We start from the raw sequence: 19,253 nt of genomic DNA, 5'->3' as shown, positions 1-19,253 counted from the left end.
AAAATGTCAACATGGGTCTTATTTAATGCTAATTGGATTCTCGATAAAGGAGACACAGATGACATACAAGATGGGTAAAAGGTTAGCACATTCCTACTGACCCTTGACGGAACATGACAGTCTATGAAACGCAACAGATCAATTGAATTCACTTCTCCGTGTACAACTTTGTGAAGAAATATAGAATTTCTGTATTGCCTCCGCACAGCAAGCTTGCGCAACGCAAATCGAACAAGTAACGTTTCATAATGGTAAAAATATTTCCTTCCAATATAACGGTCATACACAATTCTAATCATTCGTTCTTGTATATTTTCTATCGAAAGAGCCTGAGATAACGTTAATGAATTCCAAATGATTGAGCCAAATTCTAATCTTGACCTCACTAATGTCTTAAACAAGTGCAGTAAACAACGGGGCGTAGAAAACTGGCGACACAACCGTGAAATCATTCCCAACACTCTCAGTGCTGCATTAACGGTTATATACACGTGATTATTAAAGGATAGTGAACTATCGATGAATACACCAAGATCCTTGATAAAAGGAACCCGAGGAATCGGGGCCCCTTCCAAATTATATAAAAAATAAAGTATGTCACGCTTTCTGGATAACACAATTGATTTAGTTTTCTTGGGGTTAAGTGACAAGCGGTTTTTGGCACACCATTCAGAAACACGTTCTATGTCAGCCTGAAGACGGGAGCAATCAGATAGTGACCTCACACTTATAAAAAGCTTAACATCATCGGCAAATAAAAGAATTTTTGCATCTGTAATACGGGAAGCAAGATCATTTATGAACAAAAGAAATAAAAGTGGTTCCAGGATGGATCCCTGGGGTGCACCACAACTTGAAATAAACTCGTCAGAGTAGCTATCAGAAATGCGAACAGAGTTTCGACGACCAACGAGATACGTGGAAAACCACGCGCAAAGATGCGGGCTGAAACCATGCAAGGCAAGCTTCTGTAGCAGTAAATTATGGCATACACAATCGAACGCTTTCGACATGTCAAAATAAATTGCATCTACTTGTCCCCTACTTGACACCACTGGTGCAGAGTAACTTAAAGACGAGCATAAATTTGACTCAACTGACCTAGCCTTTAAAAAACCGTGTTGAGATGCAGATATCATTGGGCTAAGGTAGAAGTAAACACGTTTATATATTACTTTTTCAAAAACTTTTGCAAAACTACAATGACACAGGACGGTAATTATTAACCAATGTCGAATCACCGTTTTTAAAAATAGGAACAACTACAGACACTTTCCGAAGCTCGGGAAAGTGTCCTTGTGCAAGAGACAAATTAAAAATGTGCATCAAAACAGGGGCAAGTAAAGAGCAGCAGCGTGCGTGTTGTGACGTCACTCTGAGACAACCGATGTGGGGTTCCTCTCATTTATAAGAAGCACGAAATACTCGACATACCCTTTTGGTCAATACGAGTTTAGCCGTAGAATCCTTTCCCGAAGCCGAAGCCACCGTACCCGCCGTATCCACCGTATCCGCCGTAACCAAAGTACGGTGCCGCCCTCTGGTTGTCGAAGTGGTAGGAGAGACCGACACCGTAGCCTCCGTAGCCTCCGTAGCCTTTGTAGCCGAGACCTCCGTAGCCGAGGCCACCGTAGCCGAAGCCACCGTATCCAGCGGAAGCCAGGGCGATGCAGACCAGAACAACCAATGTGCACAGCTGCAGAATTGTACACCGTTAATGTTGATTCAAACTCTTGTTACTGCTTACGACCATGTGCTTTGAAACCTCCTGGAATTTCTAAAAAATGGATGCATGGATAGAAGGATGGATGAGTACATGGATGTGGATGAACGGCTTCAATCGGGCGGCAACTTGCGCCACCAAGACAATGCGACGAGAAAATTTTGTTTCCTTTTTTTTTTCTTTTTAACCTATCTGGTATGTAAACAGTATCGCGAAGAAGTAGAAGCAGAAGATTAATAAAAAAAATCATCGCTTGTGTTTGTGTCTTTGTGTATCTCTTGTTTTTTTCCCTCGTCTAGTGCTCTGTAATCTTAAGATGAATCATCAACTCCCACAAGCTTCCGTCATAAACGACCATTTCTTATAGAGAGTACATTTAATTCAGCAAAATGCTGCGAAACCTTCGCACTAATAAAAGACAGTTCTACCTTATATATATATATATATATATATATATATATATATATAGGTGGGGCCAGCGTGCCAGTGTGTGTGTCTTTTCGTCGTAAGAGATCGCAAGACCTCGGTCCTACGGAATCTGCACGACGCTCCTTGCCTTTGTGGATTTGTTATCACTTGTTTGGCCAATCACGCATAAAGAATAAACACAAAAAAATTTAAGATCGCGGAACATTTATTGTGCGCAAGATTGATTTAGTTGGTGGTAGCAAACGCATAAAAGCGACGAGCGCCGTAACGAGGCACATTTTGGCGCTGCATTAATATGGCTCTATCGGATCGTATACTGTCGGCTGCTGTCGGACGTAAAGCGAAACGGACCGTAGCGTATAGTTACCTACACAAATACAGACAGCCCGTTCACTTCCTGGCGTAACGCTGATATATGTATCCAATCACTGCGGTATGCTACGCAGCGAACGGCAACGTAGAGAAAGCGTTACCGCGCGTAGGTTATTTCTATCTGGTGACTCCGAGCAGAGCGTCTATAGAATGCATGCGGAGCGCATGTTGGTCTGCTTCTTTTGTAGGGATAGTAGTGACGTCAGAAGAACGCCGAGCTCTGATTGGCTCCGATTGAAGAAGAATAGTGGGTATAGACCTCAAATCAAGCTGCCTTGAGGCCCATACCCACTCTCCTTCAATCAGAATTATTAAGAACTCGACGTCTCTTTGACGTCACTCCCACCCCCTGCGAGAAAAAACAGACAAACTTGCCCTCCACATAATCACTGACTGCGTCCGAACCGCAAGGCGTACCGAGCCCCGCTCATCGTATCATTGCTCGCACACAATTGACATTGCAGTATCAACTGATAAGAACGCTGAAGATCTAGTCACAGAGGAACAAACTTGGACATAATGAATAATCCGCACCCTGCCTTTCTGAGACTGTCACAAACTATATAGTTATTGCTATAATCACTGACCACTTAAGAGACTCCGGACGTGGACTAATATGGTCACGCTTCTCACGTTGTGACTGGTTCTTTGTCGTTCTTATCTGCTCAGGCCGCAATCTTATTGGTTTTAAAGAGATAAGATCTTCGGGACGGGCCACGCCCTCCAATTCTTAGGCTGTCAGTTGCAATGGCATGGCAATTGGCAGGGCAAAATAAATAGAAGAGAAACTAAGAGCTTACGTCCTTCCGCAATCTTGCATAATGTTTTCCGATTTATAAACGCGCACGCTTTAGCCCGAATCACTGTTATCCCCTATAAACAAATATCCAACGGTGTGCGAACACATCACGTAGAAGCACTCAGAAAACTCACGGTAGTCTTCATTTTTTGCGTTGACGATGGTGGGGTGACCGAAGTACTTCCAAGAGTCTTTACGGTGGAAACAAGTGACGGTGATATTCGCGGTGTTGAAGCCAGCTTTATATATACCCCGGCGTCGAACTTGCGAACCCCACCCTCCCCCTAGAATTAACTTTCACCCCCAAAATGGTTGTCGACTCTAATGCTTGACCCGTTTTTATTTTCCCAACGTTAGCCCGGCATTCCAAGAGCGAGGACAGTAAAACAAATCGACGGCGAAAAATGTGTCCAGAGGGAAAGCGTAAAGCACGCCGCCCAGAGTATGCAAGAGCAATTTTCCCGCTGGTGTACTTCGAAACATTTGTTTTCGGAAGCGGCTTGGATTTTTTTCAACGGCTCTATTTATTTTCTCTGCGCGTATTTTGTACGTATGTTGGTCTTTGTGAGCTGGAACACCTAGAATGTTCTTCGTGAGAGCGTAGCAGCGTGACCACTCCAGCATTTCAGCAAGGACGCAATTAAAAAAGAAACGGGCATTAACGTTCAAGGTGAAGTCTGTCCAGGGCTTCCGCGTAAACAAAACATTCAGGCATGGCAAATTTGTTAACTTTTTAATCTACTTAACATGTAACGTGATGATAACTTCTCTCTCCTTTGAGGAACCTGAAGAGACCATGTGCAAGACCTGCATCGTGAACAACGTAACAACTCTGCTACCCATAATCTGGAATTTCCATGGACTAGCCTATAGACAGACAGAAAAGTAAAGAGCTCGAAGCTCTCAAAGAAAAAAGCAGACTGACGACTTTAGACAAGTAGATACGACACAAGTGCTCACCACAGCACAGGAGGGCCATCCTCAATTCACTGGTGGTTTACTTGAAAAGGTCAGTGACAGGTCACCTCATCTAGTATTGACGAAATCGCCCACTCCGAACCCAACGACCAGTTAACATTACTTCTCTCGCCTATGAATAACTCAGCCAAGGCAGACGATGCTCTAATAAAATTAATTAGTGTTCTCACTCACTCGGTCTTCTTTGTAGATATTCCGATATATCACAAGACACTGAAACCAGATGCTCCACTTTAATATAGAACCGTAAGTGTAAACAACGAATTACCCCGGTTTGCATGCCCTGTCAAACTGATCTCAGCTAGGCGTCACTTGGGCTATTATTCTTTCATATTTGAAGCACTGCGTAGAGTTCAAACGTTATTATGTCAGACCCCACATCTCGATTGCTACGGCAACCAACACAGTTGCCGGTGGAGCAACGAAGACAGTGACGTTCAAAGTTCACTTTAAGAAATTCATCCCCAAACTTTCCCCCCCCCCCCCTATTTTTTGTTCTGAATTTCACTAATTGCCGGAAACCTGTCACTATCAAGATCACAACTGTACTGGTGAATCACAATAACCAGCGGCCACGACTTACGTGAATACATCGGAACATGCACAGAGCCAACATCTAGAGAAGTTTCACAAGCTGAGACCAAACGTTGCAATCTTATTCTTTATTTTAAACCTTTCGGAGATCCCTTTATAAATTACATTGCAGCCGCAGGCACAGCCCACCGTCAAACCGCTCATCCGAAGAAGCCGCCGTAGCCGCCGTAGCCGCCGTAGCCGCCGTAGCCGCCGTAGCCGCCATAGCCGCCGTAGCCGCCGTATCCCCCATGCCCACCATAACCACCGTAACCACCACCGTAGCCACCACCGTAACCACCGTAGCCGCCATATCCTCCGTATCCACCGTGTCCACCGTAGCCGCCGTATCCTCCATGACCATAATGCGCCCTCTGGTTGTCGTAGTGGTGGGTCACGGCGTGACTGTAGCCTCCGTGACCACCGTAACCACCATGTCCGTAACCAGCGTGGGCCACGGCAAGGACAACCGTCAAGAGCATGCAGCAGAGCTTAAAAATAAAAACAAAGCAGCATATAGTGTCACATAAAATTGGTTATTAACTGAACATGTCCTGGGTTACTCATTTACATCACAGTGTGACTAAGTTTGTCGGTGTGGTAACTTCTTCATTGGTTCCTGGTTGTTAGTATGAGGCGATTCTGGAACTTAATTGTCTTCCCTGTGGCAATAAGACGTTCGAAGGTGACCACGCTCATTTTGTTTCTAAGCAGTTGGTCTCAATAATTTCTTAGGTATACTCACAGTCTATGATCCCTGACAACTTAATAAACGGAATAACTGCGTAGACGGGATACGTTATAGGCAGTTATTGCAGGTTATGTCGTGGCACGTTTGGACAGATATGTATTCGTATCTGTCGCGCGCTCAAGCAATATATATATATATATATATATATATATATATATATATATATATATATATACTGCGTGAGCGCGCATTTGATCTCTTGCACCACCTGTAAGTTTCTTAATGGAAAAAAAATCTAGACTGTGTAGCATGTGATCCCCAAGTGATGCACCTTCTTGAAGCTTCCTCAAACACGGCTGTTAATATATATAAAAAATTGTAGCCACTTCCAGGACATTTTCTTCTTTTTTGGAAAGAAAGAACTATATAGTACTCGAAGTCATTGGACAATGAGTAATTATGGTAACCGAAATTACTCCTTTCTTATTTGATATTAAATTTTAACGCGAATCATACCATTATCAAAATAAGATTGTGAAAGCTATAAAAATGTAACTCTTGATACGGTAACAGGTACCTCTGTGTTACTTTCCCTGGAGTCCGGAGAGATCTATTCTTTCTATACACCTATGCAATTAACCTTTGTTCAAAAACTATTCTTGACACGCCGGGTAGGAATACACTCCACACACACACACACACACAGACAGACAGACACACACACACATAAAAAAGCTGCTGTCTGGTGAATGGGGACCCATCTTAGTATCACTTTTACTCTGAAATTGTCCTATACAAAAGTTTCCATAATTCAATTCAATTCAATCCAATTCACATTTGTAAAGTTCACCCATCAACCGCTAAACGAAGGCACCCAGAGACCGTACTTGTAAAAAGCACAGGGTATGCAGACGCGGATCATCAAAGGACGTGGCCGATATAGAATCAAATGGCAATAGATGCACAGAGACAACAAGGATGCCAAGCATACGTTAAACTCCGCATACCGGATAAAATCTTACATTTGGTTATGGTTCTCGCTAGGCATCATCATCATTGCAGAATGAGAAAGGCAGAAGGCCTTTTCATTTTCCCGCTTGTGGTACGAGCTTCTTACCCCCGCTAATGCTTCGACGTCTCATAAGCTTCGAGCGTGCAAGTACAGTAAATAAACTACGGGGGGCGAAGAGTGTATGATAGAGGCCGGGCATCCAAAAGAGACGAGCCCCTCTCATCCTGTCAGTGTGCATGGTCTCTTAGTTAATGCTAAGGATAAGGTTTACATGTTATCTGCAGGTAGGTAGACATATCATCTTCGTATCTTGCGGAAGCGGACAAGACTCACGTTGACGGTAAGAATTCAAACATTGGCGTAGAAGCTCGAAGTATTGAACTTACAAGAGACTTCATGGTGGTAAGGTTCTCCTTTGGAGCGTGCGGCAACTGTGACTGACTTCTTGCAGAGGGTTGCAAAGTTTATATACTGCGAGCTGTTGAAAAGAATCGATCATGTTGCTCAGCACCGTTTCGAGGTGCATTGTTAAACGTAAAGTTGCCATTACTTTTACTCTCTTTGCAAGAACCAAACGTTTAGATCCGGTTGACTGGAGAAGTCGTTTCAAGGCGATACCCTTTCGCCGAAAGCGGTCTTGTGGAATTTCGAGTTGCGCGAAGGCAGCGGGAACAAGAACGTCGAGTCCTGCCAGTTTTGGAGTGGTGTAGAGCTTCGATCAACGGAACGTTTTGTGTCTATCATGCATTTGCGTCCACCGGATGCCAATGTGCTCTTTTTCCTTTTTAAGTCTACCACAAATTAGTACTCATAGGAAATTTTACAGTCAAGTCTTTGGTAGTGGGGTCAGTCCACAATATAAAGAAAACTGACGGGCTGCGCATCGTTGTCTGCATAGATCGATGGCTGTTGCGTACGCCCTTTTAGAAGCATATGACGTTTGGGAGCTGTGACACGATGGACTGACTTGACCCACATACAAGGCTTAATGGCGTGCTGTTCCTGCTCTCCAATACAATGCAGTTATGTGTTTTTTTAATGTTTTGTGAATGCTTGATGTTCACTTCAATCCTCGTTCCTCACCGTCATCCTCGCCGTCACGTTATTGTGCTGGCTAATCATGAAGTCTTCCTTTTAGCCTTTTCTCAACCCCATGATAAAAAAACTCCATGATAACTTCTCTATTTATATTCTATCACAAACATTGCTTATTTTCTACTCTGAATTCAGAATAAGTCAAGATGTGCATGTGCAAGGAATAGTCAATCATAGAGAGAGAGAGAGATTAATAAATGGTGCGAAGAGTGGCTGATGCCATTAAACAAATCTAAATGTAAACTAATCTAGGGGGCACGGCGTCGCCAGACAAACAGCGATGCAAAACCTCTCCCTCCTTCAGGTGTTGGTGACTGCGGCCCTTTCTGCGATCCCGCCAGGAAATCTGCTGCATCGTCATCTCCTGGCTTGGGACACGTCATCTGTTGTCATCGAGAGTGTCACGGCATTTCCTCGAGCGTTTTCGCCACCAACTTGGATCCACCAGGAGGCGTTCAACATCAGCATCTGGCAACACTCAAGCACTGTAACATCACATGGTTCCTACCCCGACGGGTGGCTACATAAGCCGACCGGGATGGATGGCCAGTTGGGGCACGGCGTCGCCAGACAAACAGCGATGCAAAACCTCTCCCTTCTTCAGGTGTTGGTGACTGCGGCCCTTTCTGCGATCCCGCCAGGAAATCTGCTGCATCGTCATCTCCTGGCTTGGGACACGTCATCTGTTGTCATCGAGAGTGTCACGGCATTTCCTCGAGCGTTTTCGCCACCAACTTGGATCCACCAGGAGGCGTTCAACATCAGCATCTGGCAACACTCAAGCACTGTAACATCACATGGTTCCTACCCCGACGGGTGGCTACATAAGCCGACCGGGATGGATGGCCAGTTGGGGCACGGCGTCGCCAGACAAACAGCGATGCAAAACCTCTCCCTTCTTCAGGTTGGTTACCTTCCGAATGCAGTTTGTTCTCGAAGTAGAAATCCGAATTTTATTGCGATGTCGTGCCCCAACTCAACGACCTTTTCTGGCGAAAGTGGCTGTGTTTTTACTGTTTGCAGTACTCGTACATTTTTTATGTTTCTCGGCTCCTTTTGTTAATGTCCGGAGACGTGGAGGCAAACCCAGGACCACTAACCGATAGTGAGCAAATCACAAGTATTCTTGCAGCTGTCCAGAGAATCGAGGCTGCTCAGACAAATTTGCTGGCAACAGTCTCGTCATTGGAGAGCGGACAAAAGGCTACCGAGATATCTGTCCAACAATTGTTTTCAAGGATGAGTGCTGTTGAAACGAGGTTGGCTGATAGGAACTCTGCATCTCTAACCCCCCATGATGAAAATCTTCCTGTTGACCTAGCGAATATTCAGAAGCAGTGCGATGACAACGAAAATAGGCTTCGGAGGTCAAATCTGTTGTTCTTTGGCTGCCCAGATAACAGCACCGAAACATGGGGGCAGTCGGAACAAAAAATTATCGAGTTTTGTTCGAGCAAGCTGGGAATCCAGCTGGATCCCGCAAATTTAGAAAGATCGCACCGCCTAGGGAAATTCGAGCCCCAGAAAGCTAGGCCAATAATAGTCAAGTTTGCCCGATTTAAAGAAAAAGAGAGCATCCTGGCCTGTGGGTTCAAACTGAAAGGCACCCATTACGCTGTACGCGAAGATTTTTCTGCGTCTGTGCGAGTTGCCCGTGCCAAACTTTTTGAGTATGGTAGGAGTATGAACGTGCCGTTTAAAGTGCGTTTTAACAAACTGCATGCGGACAACAAGCGTTTTATTTTTAACTCGGAATCTCAAACAGTTGTTGAATTTTCATAGCTACATGCTTCTGGCAAAAACAAAGCGTTACCGCCATCCCCTTATGCCGCCTTGCGCGATAAAAACAAAAGCCTTTCTGTTCTTTTCACTAATATTCGCAGCTTCATGCCAAAACGCGACGAGTTTCACAGTGTATTGGAGGACAGCTCATCAGATTTAGTCATTTTGACAGAAACTTGGTTAAACCCTGAAATCGAAGATAAGGAGCTTTTTCCGCGAAACTTAGATTACAAAGTCTTCCGCCACGACCGGCATGGCCAGAGGGGCGGCGGTGTGCTTATCGCAATAAAGAGTTTTATATCTTCTTTTGATATCTGTTTAGCGAACCATGACTTGGAATTTACTTGCATATGTGTTTGTACGCCATCAAATAAGGTCATTGTGGGCGTATGTTATAGGCCACCAAATTGTGCTTCATCATTTCATACTGATCTATGCTCTGTCTTACTTGATATACGAGATCGATTTCCAAAGGCTGATATGTTGTTATTTGGTGATTTTAATTTTCCACAAATCGATTGGTCAAACCTTTCATCCGTAGGTTCGGCCACATCCGCACACTTTCTAGACATGTGTCTTACTCTGAACCTTACACAGCTTGTTGATAAACCAACTCGTTTGGGAAATATTCTCGATTTAATACTAACTACGTCACCGGATCTTGTCAAGTGTATCCAGTACTGTGACGGGCTCAGTGATCACAGGCTGCTGCATGTTGATTTATCACTCCCCACTCTAACCAAGCATCCCATTTCCAAAACTATTCACGATTATAACAAAGCTGATTATATCTCGATAAACCGCGAGTTGGCAATCTTCTTTGACAATTACGTCGTTCATTTTCATCTTAGATCTGTAGAAGAAAACTGGACATTATTTAAAACTAAAATGAATCATCTAGTAAAAATGTTTGTTCCTACAGTTCGTGTACGCACCGATTTAGGTAATCCATGGTTTACAAAAACCTTGCTTTCTTTGCGAAACAAGAAAAAAAGACTTTTTGCAAAGGCCAAACGGTTAGATACCAGCCAGTCTTGGGATGTCTACAATTCTGCATTAAAAAACTACACCAGGAGCATAAAACAAGCCAAGAATAAATTCTTTTTTAATGACTTACTGTCCATTTTGAGGAGTAACCCGAGAAAGTTTTGGAATCTGGTTTCACCGAAGAACAACAACTCTGCCATCCAACTACGTACCGACAACGGCGATCCCATTCCAGAGAGAGACATTGCTACAGTGTTTAACGAATATTTTTCTTCCATTTTTACTAACGAGTGTTTGAACACTGTTCCCAGCCTCCCCGAGCAACCTGCTTATTTTCTACTCTGAATTCAGAATAAGTCAAGATGTGCATGTGCAAGGAATAGTCAATCATAGAGAGAGAGAGAGAGAGCAAATAAATAAAGGTAACTGAAAATAAACAGCCGTTCAATCCTAATTCTCGTCATTATATACTGTAGTAAAACTGGAATAATCATACTTCATGAGTTCAAAGAAACATAAAAATTATCTCCGTTATATATGGCTTTTGTGAGTTCTTACATAATCTTATGTGTTTATGTGTTTTTTGAATATATGTATGTAATTGATATCACTAGGGTACCTATAATGTATTTGGAGGTTTTATGCTACCGTACGTAAAATGCACTACTTGCAAAATTCGTCTAAAGACCTCGTTCTAAGCTGTTGAGGTACACCTCGTCGTATTCAAAAGTGCGATATTTTTTTTTAAGATGGCCATGGCAGCTTTCTTTTAGTGTCGATAGATGGATCTACCGCACGTCACACCAGGTCACTTCATCCACAAATTGTTCAACCCGGACATTTCATACCAATATCATTTCAAGATTATCGCGAAAAGAGTTATCCTAGGGTCGTTTTATATCACGACTTCTAGTACTAACAAAGCTTTTGAAATATCGTGAGCCGTTTCCGGGCTTGCTCACTTCATCCCATGTAATTTTTTCCCTGAACAGTCCATCCCGGAAACTTCATACCAAAATAATTTCATCCCAGAGATTATAATGAAGTAAAAATCTCTCGCCATGCTTCGTTGATTTTGTTTTGCGTCATTCTGCATCCTTGACAGCCGTTATTACAAGTTGCGTCTCGTTTGTACGTCGTTTGGCACTTCTGCGTGCTCGTCGCTTCGTTTGTGGATCTGTTCTTGCAAAGTACTGTACCCGTTAAGGCATTCATGCGTGACGCTGTCGATATCGAGATTCCAGATTGATTCACTTACCTCTTGGAATTGGGCTTTGGTACAAGAGCATGGTTACATTTGTGAGCTTGTTGCTGGTAAGGCCTCAATAGTTTTGACATGTAAATTGTTTGCGTACTAGATGTTCCCAATAGCATGGGTCGTCCTGGAAACAAAAGTCTTGGCACAAAAATGACTTTGCTATGAGGAGCTTGAGATTAACTGCGTTGGAATTAAAGGAACCATGAACTGATTTTTCAACTTGTTCCTCCTTAGCTTTAATCCCCAACTCAAAACCGGAATGAGAACTCACGTGGCCATGACGTGCTTTGGAAGCGATTAAACCAAGCTTTCACTGTTTTTTAAGCACACCGTACAACTTGTCATTCTCAGGTGATGATAAGTGCCGTCACGGCACCCATTGACCACGAACGCAAATTCAAATAATCATAGGCAGATTAATTGTTGACGAGTGCATGCATCCGTTCTACGCAGTGCTCATGGTCAATCCGTGAGCTGGGCTCAGCTGACGTGCTTGGGAACCGCGGGTCCATCAGATTGGAAAGGCGGGGAGCTTTCGAAGGAAATGAGGTACGAAATAGGGCCGCTCCTGCTTCACATTTCTGTACCGAAAAGCAGGCTTTAGGCTTTCTACGCTCGTGCGCTAGTTTTATTTTGCCGCACTAAACGATATGCAATTAGTTATTTCCCAATTCAACCTAGCCGAACATTAATTTGATGACTCTTTTAAGTATTAAATATCACGGTATGGAATGTGCCTGAATAGACTGTTTTGGGATAATATACCCTTGGTATAAATTTTTCGGGATGGACGGTTCTGGGAAGTGTCTTATCATAAAGTAAATGGCCCTTTCACAATATTAAACCCTTACTCTATACGAGTTAGTATATTATGTCAATTGGTTATTTGCTCCCCCCTAGAATTGTAGAAAAATGATAAAACACAAAGTTGCGCACGAATCGCCCGGTAACACTTTGGATACTGTCTGTCTGTTCAAAACATTGTTTTGTCTGTTTAAAACATGAGGCAATTTACTAAATCATTAGGTAGCCATATAAAACAATTCAGAACGAACTTTGCTTGATACTTACTGAGCCGACATGAATATTATAAATATAAATTGAAATGGGAAAATATATCCTACAGCGGGTTTTCCTAACTCGTCTGAATGAAGTACAAAAAAAATTAATATAAAAAGTGAACAGATGAGCTGGTGATTCCAGCTGATACTACCGTGATCAACTGGTTACCCCACTATCCAACAAAGCGAGACATGAAAAGTTGGACGCACACAAAAACGGCGTGTGTAAGAGTCCCATTTTTATGTCTTGTTTCTGCCATGTTAGTCTCAGATTTTTGTCACCACATTACTCTGGATCCCTGTATGCCCTTATGGGACCCCAACTGACCACAGATGGGTTGTACACCTCTCCAAGTTTTTAATAACACAACAGGAGCGTCGATCGGAGGGCCGGCCAGCGCCGTATCACTGAGCCGTGCGGCGATAGGAGCGAGGCTACGTGAGTGCGCACAAAGCATGTTCATGTAAGAGAATCTTCTGCTACCTCTTCCGCTGAGTGCACACCACCCCTACGGTGGATATTTCTATCAGCAGCTAAGATGCACGTCCATAATATTTCCATCTTTATTGCAATCAGGCCTTCGTCTTCATTCGCAGTTTGTTGCTATTTCTGGAACATAAATTTCACTAAAAGTAAGGATGCCCGGTGTTTTACTGTCGCTGTATGAAGTTGAATTTGTCTATTTATGTAATGTGATAATTTTTTTTTGCATGAGATTTTCAGAAATGAATAGAATTCAGAAAAATATTGAAAACCAAAAAAAAATCTGAAAATATTTCGAAATGTTAAGTGCCAGAAAAGTGTAGAAAAGGTAAAAGAAATTCCTCCAGGAATTAACTAACGCCAGCAACGTTGGGTGTCGACTCTATAATTGTTCATAAGGTGTTTAAAAAAAACCAAGCAATATGCGAATAGAACTGAGTCATCTTTCGCGTATGTTTTTAATAGAGTTCAAGGCAATATGCGAATAGAACTGAGTCATCCTTCGCGAATGTTTTTAATAGAGTTCAAGGCAATATGCGAATAGAACTGAGTCATCCTTCGCGTATGTTTTTAATAGAGTTCAAGGCAATATGCGAATAGAACTGAGTCATCCTTCGCGTATGTTTTTAATAGAGTTCAAGGCAATATGCGAATAGAACTGAGTCATCCTTCGCGTATGTTTTTAATAGAGTTCAAGGCAATGTGCGAATAGAACTGAGTCATCCTTCGCGTATGTTTTTAATAGAGTTCAAGGCAATATGCGAATAGAACTGAGTCATCCTTCGCGTATGTTTTTAATAGAGTTCAAGGCAATATGCGAATAGAACTGAGTCATCCTTCGCGTATGTTTTTAATAGAGTTCAAGGCAATATGCGAATAGAACTGAGTCATCCTGCGCGTATGTTTTTAATAGAGTTCAAGGCAATATGCGAATAAAACTGAGTCATCCTTCGCGTATGTTTTTAATAGAGTTCAAGGCAATATGCGAATAGAACTGAGTCATCCTTCGCGTATGTTTTTAATAGAGTTCAAGGCAATATGCGAATAGAACTGAGTCATCCTTCGCGTATGTTTTTAATAGAGTTCAAGAAATAATAGAGGATATCAAACAAAAATATTCGAATACATATTCGTTTATTTCGAAACCTTACGACACTACTAGGAGATGAAACAAATTTTTCACAGTGACAGCTGCAGAGCAATCTATCCAAAGAATCCCCCGTAGCCAGCGAAGCCACCGTAGCCACCGTGTCCTTTGTGACCACCGTAACCACCGTGGCCGCCGTTCCTTCCTTGGACGCCATGCCCGCCGTATCCCCCTCCGTCACCGCGGTAGTTTCATCCGTATCCACCGTATCCTCCATATTCGTCGTGTCGTCCGTAGCCACCGTATCCTCCATGGCCGTAGTGCGCCCTCTGGTTATCGCAGTGATGGGTCACGGCGTGGCCGTAGACTTCGTGGCAGCCGTATGCCCATGAACGTACCCGCCATGACCAACGGCAAGGACAACTATCAGGCGGAGACAGCCATAAATTAAACAAGCATGGCGTCGACTCAAACCGACCAACAACTAACGCCTCTTGTTGCTTTTTTTTTTCTCTTTTACTAAGCGCACAAGAATGCAGTTTCCAGTGTGTTATCAGAACTTCTTGAGAAGCATTCAGGTCAAATACCCTACCACCATCCTTTACGAGGCCGTACACTGTGTTACTTCCGAAAGTATTCGATAACGACGAACTGCGTTATGTGAATGGTTATAGCCAAATTACATTGTTTAATGTGGACTATACAATATTTGCCAAGATACTAGCAAGCAGACGGCAAACGGGTATTTGTGAACGTGTCGGGGAACATCAAACCTGTGCAATAAGGTGCAGGGCAATCCAGAACAATGTTCGTGTGGCCAGAAGTACGCTGGAGTGTGTATCCGGTGAAAATATTCAGGTCGCAATGCTTTCAATCGATTTAGTAAAACCGTTCAGTCGGGTTCACCAGAATGTTATATTCAAAATTTGTCACAAGTTGGCGTTAAAACAAATATCACAGGGCGTTAAAATGACGCATACAGAATGTTACACGATCGTGGCAGACAATAATTGTGTGATTTAAAGCATCCCTGTCAAGTCTTCGCTGCGGCAGGGATGTCCGCTGTCCTCGTTGCTTTTTTTTTATTTATATCTGGAACCGGTTTGTCAAAGTTTACCCAAAAGTTCATTTGTCCTTGGTTACACTTTTCACAGCACAGTAATCAAAGTCCTGGCTTAAGCAGAGGATGTTGCATTTTTCCTAGCAGATAAGAAAAGCGTGAGCCACGCCTTGGCACTGAATTGCAGCTTTTGTTGAGCCACCGAGGCTGCAATGAACCTGCAGAACTGCAAGGGTTTCTAGCATGGAGCGTGGGCAACCACCACCGAGGAAATAGAAGACTTCAATGGAGATGCATACCGTGCAACTACCTCGGCGTGCCCTTCGAAAGCTTGAAAAACAGCGTGGCCTATTGGTCAGAAGTGGTAGCGGACATCGACAGGCGTGCTAAACGATGGGCGCACCAACACCTGTCAATTTTCGCAGAGCATCTGTTTGCAAAGTATTTTTGACAGCCAACCTTTGGTGTTGCTTAAAATTGTTGCATTGTAAAAGGCGTAATATTCAAAAGTTTCATAGTATATTGTCATGAATCATCAAGTGAAGAAACAAAAATATAACTGGGAAAAGTGAAACCTTTAATGGCGCGAACTTATGCCCAAAAATAAAAAAAAGAGAAACAGAGGATAACAACACAGCTTCGCGGGCGTCCAACTCGGCGTAACAGCAGAGTCGAACGCTGAGGCGAGACTGACTCGAGAAGGTCGCCGGGGGCCTCTTATCTAGAGTGCGCCACTATCTGGAAAATTCGCCAAAAGAAGGCTCGAGCGTCGCGCGCACGGGGCGAGAATGAACACGCACTTTCTAAAACAAGAATTTAAGGATAAGTGATAGAAGTTATGTCCATCCTCAATTCACTGGTGGATTACTTGAAAAGGTCAGTGACAGGTCACCTCATCTAGTATTGACAAAATCGCCCACTCCAAACCCAACGACCACTTAACATTACTTCTCTCGCCTATGAATAACTCAGCCAAGGCAGACGATGATCTGATAAAATTAATTCGTGTTCTCACTCACTCGGTCTTCTTTGTAGATATTCCGATATATCACAAGACACTGAAACCAGATGCTCCACTTTAATATAGAACCGTAAGTATAAACAACGAATTACCCCGGTTTGCATGCCCTGTCGTACTGATATCAGCTAGGCGTCACTTGGGCTATTATTCTTTCATATTTGAAGCACTGCGTAGAGTTCAAACGTTATTATGTCAGACCCCACATCTCGCTTGCTACGGCAACCAGCACAGTTGCCGCTGGAGCAACGAAGAAAGTGACGTTCAAAGTTCCCTTTAAGAAATTGATCCCCAAACTTTCCCCTCCTATTCTTTGTTCTGAATTTCACTAATTGCCGGAAACCTGTCACTATCAAGATCACAACTGTACTGGTGAATCACAATAACCTGCGGCCACGATTTAATTGAAAACATCGGAACATGCAAAGAGCCATCATCTAGAGAAGTTTCACAAGCTGAGACCAAACGTTGCAATCTTATTCTTTATTTTAAACCTTTCGGAGATCCCTTTATAAATTACATTGCAGCCGCAGGCACAGCCCACCGTCAAACCGCTCATCCGAAGAAGCCGCCGTGGCCGCCATAGCCGCCGTGGCCACCGTAGCCGCCGTAGCCGCCGTAGCCGCCATAGCCGCCGTAGCCGCCGTATCCTCCATGCCCACCATAACCACCGTAACCACCACCGTAGCCACCACCGTAACCACCGTAGCCGCCATATCCTCCGTATCCACCGTGTCCACCGTAGCCGCCGTATCCTCCATGACCATAATGCGCCCTCTGGTTGTCGTAGTGGTGGGTCACGGCGTGACTGTAGCCTCCGTGACCACCGTAACCACCATGTCCGTATCCAGCGTGGGCCACGGCAAGGACAACCGTCAAGAGCAGGCAGCAGAGCTTAAAAATAAAAACAAACCAGCATATAGTGTCACATAAAACTGGTTATTAACTGAACACGTCCTGGGTTACTCATTTACATCACAGTGTGACTAAGTTTGTCGGTGTGGTAACTTCTTCATTGGTTCCTGGTTGTTTAGTGTGGGGCGATTCTGTAACTTAATTGTCTTCTCTGTGGCAATAAGACGTGCGAATGTGACCACGCTCATTTTATTCTAAGCAGTCAGTGTCAATAATTTCTTATGTATACTCACAGTCTATGATCCCTGACAACTTAATAAACGTAATAACTGCGTAGACGGGATACATTATAGGCAGTTATTGCAGGTTATGTCGTGGCACGTTTGGACAGATATGTATTCGTATCTGTCGCGCGCTCAAGCGATATATATATATATACTGCGTGAGTGCGCATTTGATCTCTTGCACCCACTGTAAGTTTCTTAAAGGAAAAAAATCTAGCTTGTGTAGCATGTGTTCCCCAAGTGATGGACCTTCTTGAAGCTTCCTCGAACACGGCTGTTAATATATATCAAAGACCGTAGCCACTTCCAGGACATTTTATTCTCTATTGGAAAGAAAGAACTATATAGTACTCCAAGTCCTTGAACAATGAGTAATTACGGTAACCGAAATTACTGCTTTCTTATTTGATATTAAATTTTAACACCAATCATACCATTATCAAAATAAGATTGTGAAAGCTATAAAACTGTAACCGCTCTTGATACGGTAACAAGTACCTCCGTGTTACCTTCCCTGGAGTCCGGAGAGATCTGTTCTTTCTATACACCTATGCAATTAACATTTTGTTCAAAAACTATTCTTGTCACGCCGGGTAGGAATACACTCTACACACACACACGCACGGACACACACACACACACACACACATACGCATAACAAAGCTGCTGTCTGGTAAATGGGGACCCATCTTAGTATCACCTTTACACTGAAATTGTCCTATACAAAAGTTTACATAATTCAATTCAATTCAATCCAATTCACATTAGTAAAGTTCACACATCAACCGCTAAAGGAAGGCACCCAGAGACCATACTTGTAAAACGCACAGGGTATGCAGACGCGGATCATCAAAGGACGTGGCCGATATTGAATCAAATGGTAAGAGATGCACAGAGACAACAAGGATGCCAAGCATACGTTAAACTCCGCATACCAGATAAAATCTTACATTTGGTTATGGTTCTCGCTAGGCATCCTCATCATTGCAGAATGAGAAAGGCCGAAGGCCTTTTATTTTCCCGCTTCTGGTACGAGCTTTTTACCCCCGCTAATGCTTCGACGTCCCATAAGCTTCGAGCGTGCAAGTACAGTAAATAAACTACGGGGACGAAGGGTGCATGATAAAGGCCGGGCTTCGGAAAGAGTCGAGTCCCTCTCATCCTGTCAGTGTGCATGGTCTCTTAGTTAATGCTAAGGATAAGGTTTACATGTTATCTGCAGGTAGGTAGACATGAATGTATATCATCTTCGTATCTTCCGTAAGCGGACAAGACTCACGTTGACGGTAAGAATTCAAACATTGGCGTAGAAGCTCGAAGTATTGAACTTACAAGAGACTTCATGGTGGTAAGGTTCTCCTTTAGAGCTTTCTGCAACTGTGACTGACTTCTTGCAGAGGGTTTCAAAGTTTATATACTGCGAGCTGTTGAAAAGAATCGATCATGTTGCCCAGCACCGTTTCGAGGTGCATTGTTAAACGTAAAGTTGCCATTACTTTTACTCTCTTGGCAAGAGCCAAACGTTTAGATCCGGTTGACTGGAGAAGTCGTTTCAAGGCGATACCCTTTCGCCGAAAGCGGTCTTGTGGAATTTCGGGTTGCGCGAAGGCAGAGGAAACAAGAACGTCGAGTCCTGCCAGTTTTGGAGTGGTGTAGAGCTTCGATCAACGTAAAGTTTTGTGCCCATCATGCATTTGCGTCCACC

The 19,253-nt window shown here is 43.4% G+C and overlaps 2 protein-coding genes across 2 annotated transcripts; both read right to left on the bottom strand.

Moving 5' to 3' along the window:
• Window positions 1–1,453: 1,453 nt before the first annotated feature.
• On the bottom strand, window positions 1,454–14,644 carry LOC8038529 (keratin-associated protein 19-2-like). The gene is made up of 3 exons (XM_042293679.1): window positions 14,483–14,644; window positions 5,061–5,365; window positions 1,454–1,646 (listed from the first exon to the last, which is right to left on the bottom strand). The coding sequence occupies exons 1-3, from the start codon at window positions 14,642–14,644 to the stop codon at window positions 1,454–1,456; spliced, it is 660 nt and encodes a 219-aa protein (XP_042149613.1).
• Window positions 14,645–16,564: 1,920 nt separating this feature from the next.
• On the bottom strand, window positions 16,565–18,892 carry LOC121046186 (neuropeptide-like protein 31). Its single transcript, XM_040500151.1, has 3 exons — window positions 18,881–18,892; window positions 17,036–17,303; window positions 16,565–16,578 (listed from the first exon to the last, which is right to left on the bottom strand). The coding sequence occupies exons 1-3, from the start codon at window positions 18,890–18,892 to the stop codon at window positions 16,565–16,567; spliced, it is 294 nt and encodes a 97-aa protein (XP_040356085.1).
• Between the last annotated feature and the right edge of the window lie 361 nt (window positions 18,893–19,253).

Source organism: Ixodes scapularis, unplaced genomic scaffold (genome assembly GCF_016920785.2).
Source record: "Ixodes scapularis isolate PalLabHiFi unplaced genomic scaffold, ASM1692078v2 PGA_scaffold4__175_contigs__length_147842914, whole genome shotgun sequence".
NCBI lineage: Eukaryota > Metazoa > Arthropoda > Arachnida > Ixodida > Ixodidae > Ixodes > Ixodes scapularis.
Note: the sequence above shows the minus strand (reverse complement) of the source record. Positions and strands in the feature narration are given on the sequence as shown.